Source organism: Cervus elaphus, chromosome 11, assembly GCF_910594005.1.
Source record: "Cervus elaphus chromosome 11, mCerEla1.1, whole genome shotgun sequence".
Lineage (NCBI taxonomy): Eukaryota > Metazoa > Chordata > Mammalia > Artiodactyla > Cervidae > Cervus > Cervus elaphus.
Window position 1 is genome coordinate 6,365,659 of NC_057825.1, and position 14,176 is coordinate 6,379,834.

The 14,176-nt window shown below is 55.2% G+C and overlaps 1 protein-coding gene across 2 annotated transcripts in view; it reads right to left on the reverse strand.

The window, feature by feature from the left end:
* The window catches only part of HMCN2 (hemicentin 2), a 173,403-nt gene that overhangs the window by 124,395 nt on the left and 34,832 nt on the right, over nucleotides 1–14,176 (reverse strand). For both annotated transcript variants that reach the window (XM_043916716.1, XM_043916715.1), the window contains exons 5-14: nucleotides 13,658–13,829; nucleotides 12,915–13,021; nucleotides 11,675–11,795; nucleotides 8,968–9,231; nucleotides 5,816–5,960; nucleotides 5,160–5,281; nucleotides 2,941–3,213; nucleotides 1,916–2,057; nucleotides 1,357–1,484; nucleotides 154–267 (exon numbers count right to left, since the gene is read on the reverse strand). In XM_043916716.1, coding sequence (XP_043772651.1) covers nucleotides 154–267; nucleotides 1,357–1,484; nucleotides 1,916–2,057; nucleotides 2,941–3,213; nucleotides 5,160–5,281; nucleotides 5,816–5,960; nucleotides 8,968–9,231; nucleotides 11,675–11,795; nucleotides 12,915–13,021; nucleotides 13,658–13,829 — 1,588 coding nt within the window. The remainder of the gene's footprint in view (nucleotides 1–153; nucleotides 268–1,356; nucleotides 1,485–1,915; nucleotides 2,058–2,940; nucleotides 3,214–5,159; nucleotides 5,282–5,815; nucleotides 5,961–8,967; nucleotides 9,232–11,674; nucleotides 11,796–12,914; nucleotides 13,022–13,657; nucleotides 13,830–14,176) is intronic.

The window sequence follows — 14,176 nt, forward strand, 5'->3', positions numbered from 1 at the left end:
TACTGGGCTAGGGGTGATGGGGGCTGCTCGAAACAGTCCTTCTCCCCAGACACCCCATTCCGAGTGCCCCCCACGACCGTCCTGGAAAGCTGATCCTCCAGGGCCCCCCGCAGACCCCTTCTGCAGGCCCCTCTCCCCACCCAATCCATGTACCTCGATACCAGATGACCCGGGGCGGGGGCACCCCAGTTGCCTCGCACGCCAGCACCGCCTCCTCCCCTTCGGCAGCCAGCACCACGCCGTTTACAGCCGACACGGATGGTGGGTCTGCGTGGGGAGCAGACGGGGAATTGGGGACCAAGCCACAGACTCCCTAGAGCGACAGTGCCGTTTTCCCCAGCTGGGGGAGAGTCAGAGGGGCCAGGGTGGGCTGAGCACCTGCCTCCTCCCCACCCCCACCAACCGGGACAGTCACCCTCAGAAAGATGCAGCCTTGGCCGGTTTTTAAACAGCCAGTTACTCCGGGGACTAAACTCCCTTCTTGTCCTCTTTTTTTTAACTTTTTATTTTGAAGTAATTTCACACTAGAAAGTTGCAAGACTAATACAAAGGTTCTTCATGTACCTTTCACCCATATCACCAGATGTTAACATTTTTGCCATATTCGTTTTGTTTTATCATGATGGAATTCTCTCTGTATTCTTTTTTTTTTTCTAAATGGCTGAGAATAAGTTCCAAATATGATATCCCTTTACCTCTAAACACTTTATATTTCCTTTTTCTTATATATAATTTTTAAAGATAATTTTTAAAGTATAATTGATTCACAATGTCATGTTAGTTTCTGCTTGCGGCAAAGTGAGTCAGATATACATACACTCTTTCTTATTTATTTTTTATTGTCCTCTTTGAACCTGGCGTAAAAGGTGAAATCTTACAAGGTTCTAAAATGCACCGCAGGGCCAGCTGCGGCTCCCTGGCCCCTGACCCCAGCCAGCCTCCTACTCCTTGCAGCCCCTTGGGGACCCCAGGGGCCATTCCTACCTCGAGGCTTTTGCCCCACCCTGTCTCTCTCCCTGAAACGCTGTTCCCATTCCCGTCTGGGGCAAGAGTTTGATCCTGTGTGTATGTTTCCTTCTCTGCCCAGCTACACGTCGCTCCATCACACCACCCTGCTCTGTGCTCGTCCCATACCTTCACCATCTGAAAGTACCTTATTTATCTGCATGCTTTGCTTTCTGCTTCCCCATTAGAATATAACCTCTACCTGGACAGGGACCCTGTGTTCACTATTGTATCCCCGTGTCTGCCACACAGTAGATACTCTGAAGTATTTGTGGACGAGAGGGAGAAAGGGAGCGAGGGGGGAAGGCAGGACTGGGGACCCGCTTCTGCAAATGCCCTTGACCCAAGTACCTGTATAGTAGAGGGTGACCGTCTCTTCATCTCTGCCAATCTCATTAGCAGCCTGGCAGCTGTAACTCCCCGCATCCTCTGGGGCCACCCCCTGAATGATCAGGGTTCCTTGGGCATCCACGCGGACTCTGGAGTCGTGCCACGAAATGTGTTCAACAGGAAGGGGCCGGTTAGGTTGGGTCGCATGGCGTTGCCCCAGTCATTATTAAAAGCAGATTAACAACATCACTGGTGACATCGTTTTACACTGACTGCTTGCTCTGTGCCAGGCTGTGGGTTCATCACTTTTTATGTTCCTTTTTCATTCATCAGGCTCAGAAAGGTAAGGTGACTTGCCCAGAGGCACACAGCCTGAATGGCAGAGGCAGAATGCAAGCACAGGTCTACCAGATTATGTAGCTGGAACGCCTGACTCCAGAACCCACATGAGGCATCGCTATGTTTCCCAAATGTCTCGCTCCTGAGTCTCAAATCATCAGGAGGAAGGCAGGGCAAATGCCACTCCCCATTTGCTACAGTTAAGAAGACTGAGGCCCAGAGAGGTCCCCGAGGCCCTCACCTGCTGTCCTCCTGCAGGGCGCGACCCTCGCGGCTCCAGGAGATGCGGGGTGCAGGGTATCCGGAGGCCGAGCAGCGGACCCTCACCTCCATGCCCTGGGAGAAGCGCTGTGACCTCGTGTGGATGCTGACCTGCGGGGCCTCTGGCGTTCAAGGAGTGGACAGGTGGGGAAAAGCTTGTCAGAGCAGCCATGTTGTCCCAGGCACCCAGCACTGGGCCCCCTGCTCCTCCCCGCAGCCACAGACAGCGGAGACATAGGAAGGAAGGGCCCCGAGGGACCTGCATCCTTGTGACTGGCTTCTCAGGGAACCAGGGTTGACCAGGCAGCCCCCAGGCACATCCCCGGGCCACAAAGGGACCTGAAGTCCCTAACGCCCCTGGTGGGAACCTTGAGCTCCCTGAATTTCTGCTCTGAGCTGAGTCCCCTCTATACCAGCAGCCTCGATATGGCCTCAGAATCTTTCTCAACACACTCTAAGCAGCCAATCCAGAGTCATCGGCACAAGAGCGAGATTTGTTCCAACACACTCACTTTTACGCTTGGGGGAGATGGGTCCCTAGAGGAGCAAGATGCGTCTCAATCCTGAGTGGACCTAAATCCCAGGTGAGTACCTAATCCAGGCACTAACCCTCTGGATGTGTTTCCTCTCACTGCCTCCTCCACCCCCAGCTGGTCAGCGCTACCCAAACCCTGCCAAGCACATCTGATCTCTGGGCTTCCAGAAGTTTCCGGTGTCCCATCTCTGTCCTGCATATCGAGAGGGCTGGACAATGGAAGTGCTCAATGACCCAGAAAGAGGACAGGACACAGTGAAACTGGCTTGGCCGACAGCAGTAGAAATTGAGGCTAGATATGAGGATGAAATTCCCAACAGTGCCGAACCACTACACTCAGTACAGAATTCTCTTACTCCGAAGGTTGAGAAAACTCTGGAAGGGCTGATGCTGCCTGCCAGAGCTGATGTCTGAGCAGAGGGATGGACGGATGGGCTCCTGGAGAAATGCCAGGTAGTGAGCAGCCTCACCTCGCACCAGGAGCCAGACGGATGCCCTCGAGACTCCATTGGAGTTGCTGGCCATGCACTGGTACCGCCCGCCGTCGCTGGGGGTGGTGTTCCTGACCTCCAGGGATAGGTCGGCCAGCTGGGTGACTCTGCCCGTCGAGGCCGACAGGACTCGCCAGTCCCGGACCCAGGTCAGGTTGTAGGGAGCCTCGCTCAGGACCAGGCAGGACAGGATGGCGGTCTCTCCGGGGGACACGGTCACATTGGAGACGGGGACCAGCTGCGGCGGGGGGTCTGCAGGAACAGGAGTGCAGGAGGCACTGAGGGGTTGGCGCGGAGAAGGGGACGTCCTGCAGACCTTGGTGGTGTCCAGACCCCAGAGTCCACTGCATCCCCCAGCAGAGCAGCTCACCAGCTTCTGCTCATCATGCCTGGACGATGCCACCCCATGGCCATTTCACACCCGCCCGGGGGCTCTGCATGTGTGTGTGTGTGTAGTGTGCGCGCGTGCGTGCATGCACGCCTGATTTCTATACAACAGCCAATGGCAAAATTTAACAAGAGTCAGTCCATTCTTCGGGGCTTTCCCAGGGCTCAGTGGTAAAGAATCCGCCTGCCAATGCAGAAGATGTGGGTTCAACCCCTGGGTCGGGAAGATCCCCTAGAGAAGGAAATGGCAACCCACTCCAGTATTCTTGCCTGGAAAATCCCGTGGACAGAGAAGCCTGGCGGCCTCCTATCCATGGGGTTTCAGAGTCAGACATGATGCAACGACTAAAGTAAACAAACAACCCACACTTCACACCCTTTGAGGCAATAATTCCACGAGCGTACATGCTCAGTCACTAAATTGTGTCCGGCTTTTTGTGACCTCATGGACTGTAGCCTGCCAGGCTCCTCTGTCCATGGGATTTCCCAGGCAAGAATACTGGAGTGGGTTGCCATTTTCTTCTCCAGGGGATCTTCCAGACCCATAGATTGAACCAGGTTCTCCTACATTGGCAGACAGATTCTTTACCGCTGAGCCACCTGGGAAACCCCAATAATTCCACACTGGTGGATAAAGTCTTGGAAATCACCCTTAACTGGAAAAGAGTAACAAGTACAGAGCTATTCTCTGTATAAACAGCAGCTAAATGTGGACTAAGTAAGGAAGGCCACTGCCCCCAAAGAAGAAAGAGCTTAGAAACCCACACTCTCAATAAGAAAAAAACCATTAAGAAGTGACAGCTCAGAGACCACCTAATCAGGGACGGTCTGCAGGACCTATAGGAAAAAAGCTGGGTCCATATGCCAGTGACCATGATGTCCAATGGGGAAATTTGACTCCAGACATCAAATCAGGTTGCTGTAAGTATGTACGATATTATCCCGTTTTTCTTAAAATGCACACATGGATAAAGGTCCAAAAAGAAGTAAAGCAAAATGCTGTCAAAGTCATCTCTAGAGTGGAGGGGTCACAGGTCATTTCCATCTTTTCTGTTCGCTTATATTTTCCCAGTCTTCCTACAGGGAGCATGAGTGATTTTGAGTGAGTTTAGGAATGCAGAGTGACTGATCCCTCTATGTTCATTGAGCCTCTTTTCTTCAAGGCAGCTTTGTGGTTGTTTAGTCGCTAAGTCGTGTCCGACTCTTTTGCGACCCCATGGATTGTAGCCCGCCAGGCTCCTCTGTCGATGGGATTTTTCCAAGCAAGAATACTGGAGTGGGTTGCCATTTCCTCCTCCAGGGGATCCTCCCGACCCAGGGATTGAACCCGTGTCTCCTGCATTGGCAGGCGGATTCTTTACCACCGAGCCACTGGGAAAGCCCATCAAGGCAGCTTAGGTTCATTATTTTAAAAATGAAGCCAATTGCATTGTAAGAGGATCTGTGGCATTTCCAACCTTCCCGAGTTCAACGCTGCCACGGCGGCAGGACCTGAAGGCATTACGGGTTGGGGACGAGGCGGATGGTGGCCCTTGTAAGGGCCTGGGGGCTGACCAAGAAGTCAAGGGTGGGATTGAGGCTGGGGACTGGGAGGTGGAGCCCTGAGCTGGGGTCCTCAACCTTCCTGCAACCACAGGCCATTCGTGGGGCAGACGGTCCAAACCGGAGGCCGGCAGGCAGGTGCAGTGTGGGCGTCGGGCTCTGGATGACGGACGGTCCCTGACAGCTGGCTGGCACACTCACCCACAGATGGAGGAAGCCTGGGAGGGAGTCCTACAGGGAAGAGTCAGGACGGGCCCGAGGGGACAGACCTGTGACGACGATCTGAGCCCTTGCTCGTCCGGTCCCAGCCCGGCTGACTGCCGTGCACTCGTACATGCCTTCATCGGCCTTGGAGGCCCAAGGGATCTCCCAGCTGCTGTTCCCTGACTCCCTGCAAACACAGAAGAGCTGGGGACACACAACCGCACTGTCCCCCATCAGGGCCCCCCGGCCTCATCCAGGCTTCCAGATGGGGGCTTGACCGCCTGAATCTTGCCCAGAAAGAGGCCCCCAAACCTCTCAGAGACTTGGTAAGAAGAGACAGGCAGCTAAGGACATGCAAATCCCAACGATATGCCATGTGACTCTGGGAACGTTCCCTTCCCCTCTCTGAGCCCCGGGCTTCCAACCATAGGAGGGAAGGTCTCAGAGGGTCCTTCCTGCGCTGACCAGCACAGAGCCGGGCCTTCACGGGTTGAGTTTTCAGAATCAGAGGAAGGCCTGTAGCTCAGCCACGGAGTGATGGCCCAGCAGCGGTGGGAGCCTCAGGGACCCACTCTCCCCCAACCCTGGCCAAGCTGGGAGGTGCCCAGCAGGACGACCAAGGCCGCACGTGTGCCACCCACGCCCCCCTTAGGTCCCTCCAGGGCATCAGGCCCCCAGGAGCCCTGGGACTGGGGCCACTGGGCAGTCCCGAGCCACTCACCGAAAGCGCCTCTCCTCACCCAGCCTGGCCCCCTCCCGCCACAGCTGGAGCCGGAAGGGGAGGGCGCTGTGCACAGAGCAGGAGACCCGCAGAGGCTGGTGTAGGTAGCCGTGGGTCCTGGGCGGCATGCTGACCAGGGGGGCACCTGTGGGCAAGGACCCGCACTCAGGATTCCTCCCTGCCCTCCCCCCTCAGTCTGCCCTCGACACACCTAGCAACACCGAGACCCACAAGGATGACCAGGGGCCAGAAGGCAGGGCTTCGATCTCCAGCCTCACCATCCGGTGGCCACCAAGAACAGGGGGCATCACCTCCCTAAGCCTCAGTTTTCACCTCTGTAAAATGGGTTAATGGCATCAGTGACTTCATCAAGTTGTGGTGAGCTGCCGGTGAGAGGTGGTGAGTGGGAGGCCCTTGGCACACACACGTGGCAGGGCCAGCTCCTTCCATGAAGACTTGTGGGGGTTTTATGGCTTGTGCTACCATTCTGTCTATTGTGTGGGAGACAGAGAAGTCGAATCAGCCCTCAAATCTGATGAAATGCTCCCCAGATGGGACTCTCCAGGGGCCTGGGGAGGGCTGTGCATCATTCGCCCCTCCTGCAGGGTCAGTTTTACTCACAAGCTGTGGGCGGGAAGCCTTGTTTTTTAATTTAAAAATCAGCCTAGTTGGAGCATGGCTGTGACTACAGAGTTCACACGCATTTTCAAGATAAAATAAGAGATTTCCATGTAATCTTACAGCTTCGGATGAGCCTCTGGGGACCCCCATCAGATGCCACTGCCTCCTCCCACTTGACCCTGGATTTGGGGTGACACATAGTCTTTCCTTGGCTCTTGGAATCACTTCAGGGGAAATGTCTGAGAACTGACCCCCAGGGTCAGTCTCGGGCCGTCCATGCCTCGCGGGGCGATCGCAGGCTTGTGGGGAACCCTTGCGCTGCCCTCTCCCTCATCCCCGCCAGAGATGCTCCGAGGGTGAGACAATGGGCCAGACCTCCTCCGAGCATAGCGCTGGGGGTGGGAGGGCGGCGGTGACATCATGTTACGGGCTCCCTGCCACGTCCCAGGGGAGAGGGGTGTCGGACCATCCAGCCACGTCCTCAGCTGTGCGTGCGGCAGCCACGGCTCACCCCCACACACTGCAAGCCTCTGGCTCCCTCTTCCTTGAGCTGAAAGAAGCCCAGGGACCCCCTGGGCCCGCCACCCCCATGTCTCCAAACCCAGAGTCTTTTGCTCCCAATCAAACTTCCAGCCTCCCAGACCTGGCGGGGGGGGCCGCAACCCCCCCCCAAAACCACATCTTTCCCCCACTCCACCCCCATCCTTTAATCTAGAGCTGACATGGAGACCGAAAGCCAGAACTTAACTCCCCAGCTCTGGGAGCCATCTGAGAAAAGAGGAGAGAGAGAGAGAAAGGCTGCTTTAGTCTCCCTGCTGAGATTCCTGCCTGAAAATGCCTCCTGAAAGCTGCAAAGGCCAAGGCAGGAGGAGCCCCGGGGGCCACAGCCAGGGAGTAGAGGCTGGGAGACGGAAGGAAGGGGTCCCAAGTCCTAGGCCTGCAGATTCCCTGCCCCACTCAGGTCCTCAAAGTCCCCCACCTCACCACGGGCATCTCAGCACCCTCTCTGCATCCCTAAGTGGCCAGGGGAGTCTGAGACCCCCAGCACTGCTGACGTGGGATGTCAGTGTCACCCACCTCTGAGCTCCTCCTGGGTCACCACCAGGGGAGTGGTGCCCAGTGAACTCAGACCCCACTCCCCAGGGCCAGAGGCAGATCTGGAAAGCCAGAGATGCCGCCCTGCCCTCCGGGCGCCTCCAGCCTGGATGCCGAGACCTCTGGGACACACGGGAAACCCGCAAAGGCCACACACGTGAGAAACAGCACAACACGACCAAAGGTGGGGACACGAGGTGACTCGTGCCTACAGTGACATCACAGTGCCAGCAGCCACGTGGAGGGGCGTGGTTCACGGTCCCCACACCCTGGGTACAGCCTCTGAGCATCTGAGAGCCATCTTGTTTGTTACGTGCATTAGTTTATGCAACCCTCCGAGCAACCCTGTAAAATCAGTGGTCTCAGTTCCCCAGCAATAAAATGGAGACACATCTCAGAACTGGGTGTAAGAACACAGGGAGGTCAGCTCAGTGCTCTGTGATGATCTAGAGGGATGGGGGTGGGGTGGGGGGAGAGGGAGGCTCAAGAGGGAAGGGATATATGTATGCATATAGCTGATCCCTATTGTTGAGCAGCAGAAATTAACACTGCATTGTAAAGCAATTAAACTTCAATTTCAAAAAATGAGAAAAAGAAGCTGTTAATACAGGAGAAGGTAAATGAAGAAATTTATTACTATTATGGTAACCTTGGGCTTGCCTGGTGGCTCACAATCAAGGATCTGCCTGCAACGCGGGAGACCAAGGTTCAATCCCTGGGCTGGAAAGAACCCCTGAAGAAGAGAATGGCTATCCACTCTGGTATTCTAGACTGGAGAATTCCATGGACAGAGGAGACTGGTGGGCTATGGTCCATGGGGTCACAAAGAGTTGGATACAACTGAGTGACTAGCACTTCACACTTCACTTCCTCAAGAACATCTCAAAGTAAAAGGCTTGAAAAGATAGATTTTACAAGGAGCATGCAAGAGATTATAAAAAGAAACCCTTTAGAGCAGGAGGGGGGGAAAAAAGGAACTGGTATAAGCATTTAATGAACAAATGCATGGCAAGTGCTTGGCCCAGGATTGTCCCACGAGACGTGCTCAAAACGGTGATTAGGTTAGTGTTACCATCGCTATGACGATGATAGTAATTATGATTATGCAAGGGCGTACCTATATTCACTGCCCTGCCCACTGTTGTGGCTACAGTTTCTAGAACCATGACTGATGCAAAGTGAATGTTGAACGCACAGGTGGATGGATGGATGGATAGATGCATGGATGGATTTACGGATGCATAGATGACTTTGCAGTAAACCCTGGAGCTGAAAACTGCATTTGAAGCATCTCAGTATTAGGCATAATGTATTGCAGAGCTTGCAGTTTAATGAATAAACATTTCCTAATCTAACTGAATCAGGAAAGCCTTGCAGGGAGAAATAAGCCTGCAAGGGAGCCAGGGAGCTGGGGGTGGTAGGAGTCAATTACTCACCTGGAGTCACCCCACGGTAGGAAACTCCGGAAACACGGAGGAGAGGGTTTCCCTCATGATCCTTGCCCTTCACCTTGAGGTAGAAACGCTCCTGGGGGCTGTGGAAGGGCGGCCCACCCCACAGCTGGTGGGTTGACCCATTGGAGAGGGGCTGTGTGGGCAAAGTCAGGAGCGACCGCCCTGAGCTGTGTGAGAGCTCCACTGAGTCCAGGCGGCCAGGCACCCGCAGGCCCGTGGAGTTGATCACCAGGGAGATGGGCACGCCTGCAGAGGAAAGGGCGGGGAAGGAGGTGCTGGCACCTGTGCTGGGCTCCACGAGACTCCCCAAGCAGGGGCCCCACCCCAGGGCCATGGCTAGGGGCCCAGCCTGCTTGGTCCGCCTTCACCCGTTCCCTCACCTTCTCTTCCCCAGGCCAAGGAATGCTGGGTGGGATGAGGAGAGAAGGGGGGTTGCTACTGTCCGTGGTCCTGAAACACCACTCACATGACTTTCCATGATTGCATCACCTCTGCTCCGCAGACAGGGGCGCTCACGGAGAGAGCTGAGAAAGGGCACCCTCCCATCCCGCTACTAACTCTGGTGTTGGCTGTCAACCGACAGGCTCTGGGACCGGCCGAGGTGAGATACACACCCCAGTTTGGGAATGCTGATTCCCGCTTGGCTTTCCTGTGGTTTCCCTTCCCATCTCATTGGAAATGTACTTTCCACACCATCCCAGGAAAGCCAGAACTGGACTTGGGTTTCCCAATCTTCTAAGTTGATTTGGAAACTGTTAGGTCGCTCCCTTTTCAGATGGCTATTCTTCCCTCTCTCTCTCTCTCTCTCTCCCCCTCTCTGATCATAAACTGGGAACCAAAGGATGTGGTAGATGTGATCCATGAAATGCCTTCCATCTTTTGAAAAAAATGTCAAACAGTCTAGAAAGGGCATGTTCAAATCTAGAAGTCCAGATTTCTTTGAAAAATCAAGTGTGTCAGTGCTGGGCTTCCTTCCCATGTTGCAATAACCAGCCAAAGGCACGTAGCAGCTGCTCCTGTGGCCCAGGCCCCCACTGTTCAGTTCGCTTCAGCCTCTCCCACTCCCTGGTGCCCCGGGGTCAAGTGCCAATCATCATTTATCATTTGCGATTGCCCTGCTGTTTTTCTCACTTTTAAAAAATGTCTTGGATGGAGCCACATCTTTATCAAAAGCAGAAACCAAAGAGGGTCACACATGGCCCCCTTCACCCTCTCCCACGGGGACTGTCCCTGAGGACCGCTCTGCTTTCAAACTCTCCCCTGCCACCCCCATAGCACTTCACTTAGGATTTCTCATCTCTCTTGGCTTTAGAATAGGAGTTAAGTTTCTTTGCCTCCCTCCCACTTCCTTGCTATTGGCAAAAACAAACAGAATGAACAAGCAGCCCACTTTTCATTTTGAAGATATCGCTGCTGGTCCTGGCAGGGAAACCCATAAAGGCTGACAAGAATGACAAACATTAGAGGACATATAGACTTGAAAGAAAGCCCTAAGGACCCAGTATCAACACTTTGGGGTCACTGTTCCATGGTCCAGAGTTATCTGACCTGGCCCTGCTGTTACTCAGCCCCTGAGTCCCACTCTTTGCGACCTCATGGACTGCAGTACGCCAGGCTTCCCTGTCCTTCACTGTCTCCCAGAGTTCATTCAAACTTGTGTCCACTGAGTCTGTAATGCCATCCAAACATCTCATCCTCTGTCACCCCCTCCTCCTCCTGCCCTCAATCTTTCCCAGAGATTTCTTTCCCGGAAAACACCAGAGTCTTTTCCAATGAGTTGGTTCTTCACATCAGGTAGGCAAAATATTGGAGCTTCAGCATCAGTACTTCCAATGAATATTCAGGGTTGATTTCCTTCAGGATTGACTAGTTTGGCCTTCTTGCATCCAAGGGACTCTTAAGAGTCTCCTCCAGCATCACAATTTGAGATAATCAATTCTTTGGTGATCAGCCTTTTTTATGGTCCAATTCTCACTTCCATACATGACTGATGGGAAAACCATATTTTTTACTATATGGACCTTTGTCAGCAAAGTGATGTCTCTGCTTTTTAATATGCTCTGACCTAGTCTCTCCCATCTCTCTGTTCAGCTGGTCCCAGAAAAACCCTCCAAATGGCCTCATGGCAAGAGGCCACATTTCTGAGCCCTGATGCTGGGAAAGATTGAAGGCAGGAGGAGAAGGGGGCGACAGAGGATGGGATGACTGGATGGTATCACTGACTCAATGGACATGAGTTTGAGAAAACTCCAGGAGATAACGAGGGACAGGGAAGCCTGATGTGCTGCAGTTCGTGGGGTCACAAACAGTTGGACACAACTTAGCCCCTGAACAACAGCCTGATGTTCACTGGAAGAAGTGGGGCTCAAGACAGACAAATCTTGACAAAGAGAAAGGGAAAGGTGGGTTAGGGGGACAGTCTGACCTCATGGAGCCCTTGAGGGACAGGAAGGAAGTTCTAAAAGTAAATGGTCCCAGGGTCACCCTGGCTGGAACCCAAAGAGAAGGTGCTAGCCCTGGGTGCAGTTCACTGTGATGTGAGAGAGAGGCTGGACCAACCCCTGCAAGCCTACTCCATAGTCACAGGCTCATGGCTGCCCCCCGGAACTGCAACCCTCAACTTCCCAAAGGTGAACCCCACCCCTGCAGAAGGCAGCCTTGCATCGCCCCAGGGCCCAGAGCACCGTACCTTGCAGGGGCCACTCGATGGTGTGGTTGAGGTCCAGAGACGGCTGAGTGGAGAAGCCAGCTCGGAAGTCGATGTTGCTGATGCCCGTGATCCTGACCGAATGGCGGCCACTGCTGTAGACCTAGCCCAGGCCCAGGCTTGCGTCACTGGGGTGTCTGACCCCAGCCCCCCAGCTCCAGGTGGGAGGTGGCTGACCTGACCCAGCCTGGAGTCAGCAGCTGGAATTCTCCCACCTTTGCAGACTTGTGGGTGACTCACCCGCTCCCTGGAGACCCAGCACGATACTCCCCCATTGGAGAGGAAGAAACCAGCCATGGCACTGCCTGAGCGGGACTCTCGAAGCGGCCCTGTCGTTCCACTCCCCACCCCAACACCCACAGGTCCCCTCTGTCCCCCTGCACATCTAACCCCTGCCTTGCCTTCCCCACTGGCATGAGAGCTCTCGGCCCAAAGACGCTCCGAACCTGAAGGACAGCAGTGCCCGCAGTGCCCAGCACTGTGCCTGGCACCCAGTTGCTGTTGGTTTAGCCACTCAGTCGTGTTTGACTTTTTGCGACCCCGTGGACTGTAGCCCACTGGGCTCCTCTGTCCATAGCATTTCCCAGACATGAATACTGGAGTGGGTTGCCACTTCCTTCTCCAGGGGATCTTCCCCACCCAGGGACTGAAGCTGTGTCTTCCAAGTCTCCTGCTTGGCAGGCAGGTTCCCAACCACTGAGTCACCGGGGAAGCCCAGCACCCAGCAGGGGCTCCAGAACTATTTGCTGATCAGCTGTGTGCTCCCGAGACAGCAGCCCGCCCCATCCCAGGTGCTTGGCCAGGAGCCCTGCCCCCAGCCCCAGGCCCCCAGCCCCTGGCAGGTTAGAACAGACTCTGCCCCGCTGCCGGCCCTGTGCCTCTGAGCCCAAGGTCACCCTAGCCTCTTCTGTGCACTCCTCAAAGGACAGGGTCCTGAGCCACCCCTGCCGCCCCCCTGTGGACACTCGAGTGGTTTCTCCAAGCCCTTCTCTGAAGCCCCCTCACTAACGCGAAACCACTCCCCTTCTCTCACTGGTGCAAAGCAGAATACTCCTCCTCTGATCTTGCCCCTCTACTTCTATTGATATGCCCACATCACTGCCCACACTCCAACCCTCAGCTTCCCCGGGCCCTAGGCTCCTGAGGGCCCAGGCAAGAGGAAGACGATGTCTCAGCTTGGTGAAGCTGGTCTCCCCAACCGCAGGAACCCAAGGCCTCCTACCTTGATGGACCACAGTCCGGGATGCTCGGGCTTAAAGGCCACGACCTTGGCGGAGTCAGGGATGCTGAGGAGAACATTGAGGCCATCGTCTCTCTGCAGGATCCTCCCTGTGGAAGCCCCAGGACCTGCTCAGCCCCCGACTTTTTTCTGAGGTTGACAGAGTACTGCTCCCCATCCCCAGGAACCTGCAGCCCTCCAACACCAGCCTCGGGCTTCCTAGAGGAGCTGACAAGAAGCCTTTGGTGGTACCCGGGCCTGTCCCTCCTCCAGCTCTCCATCTTCATCCCTCCCCAGGTGCTGGCTGTACTCCTAGCCTCTGGACCAGAGTACTCAGGACATCCTTGGAACACCACGGCACCAGGCAGCCGGGTCCAGATCATATGGAGCCTGCATGACCCTGACAAGTCACTCCACCTCCCAGAGCCCCCATCTCTGCACTGTGCCACTAATTCTTGCCCCACTGACTCTCCAGGCCACTGAAGAGAGAACCCAGGGAAGATGCCATGTGAATCTGGCAGCCCCGGGGACTGTCATCATTTTAATTCCCCTCGCTGGGCTGCTAATGGCCTCCCTGAATCCTCACCCACTGTAGGCACCCTCTCTGCCCTCCACTCAGCATCTCCCTTACCCTCCATGCTCCTGGAGTCTTGTGTCCAAAATCCCCTGGCCTCCTCTCTGTCCCATCCTGGGCTTTTATTTCAGTCTCAGGGCCAAGGAGGAGGCCAGCCCTGGGGCTCACGTACCCAGCGGGTCTCGGACTTCGATCTCGGGCCCTGGGCCACTCAGGGAGATGGTGACCTCCTTCAGGCTGGGGTCAAAGGGGATCCTCCATGTGTGCTCGCCGCCCTCCTCGTGGTCCGTGGACAGCAGGTGCACCTTGGAGGCCTGGATGGCTGACTCCACCCACTTCAGCACCTGGGAGGCAGGAGAGCAAGGCTGATGCCAGCAGGTGCCCATGATGCCTTGCTTGTGTCTGGCCCACCAGAGGTGGGTCCCTAGCAGGCTGCAAGCTGTGTGCAGCGTCTGGTCCCCTGGTGACTTTCAGGCGGCATACAGGCTTTCCAGGTCACTTGAGGCTGTCACAGTCCCCACTGCCCTACACTGGACCTGATTCACACACCACTTCCCTCTTGGCCTGTGGTCTCAGAGCTATGACACCTGAATGAAGGCATCCAGAGGACTCAGCCCAGATTGAAGGAGGTGAGGGCACCCCCCTGATGGGATGACGCTCCTCCTTCGTCACATGGCCAATTTCTATGACA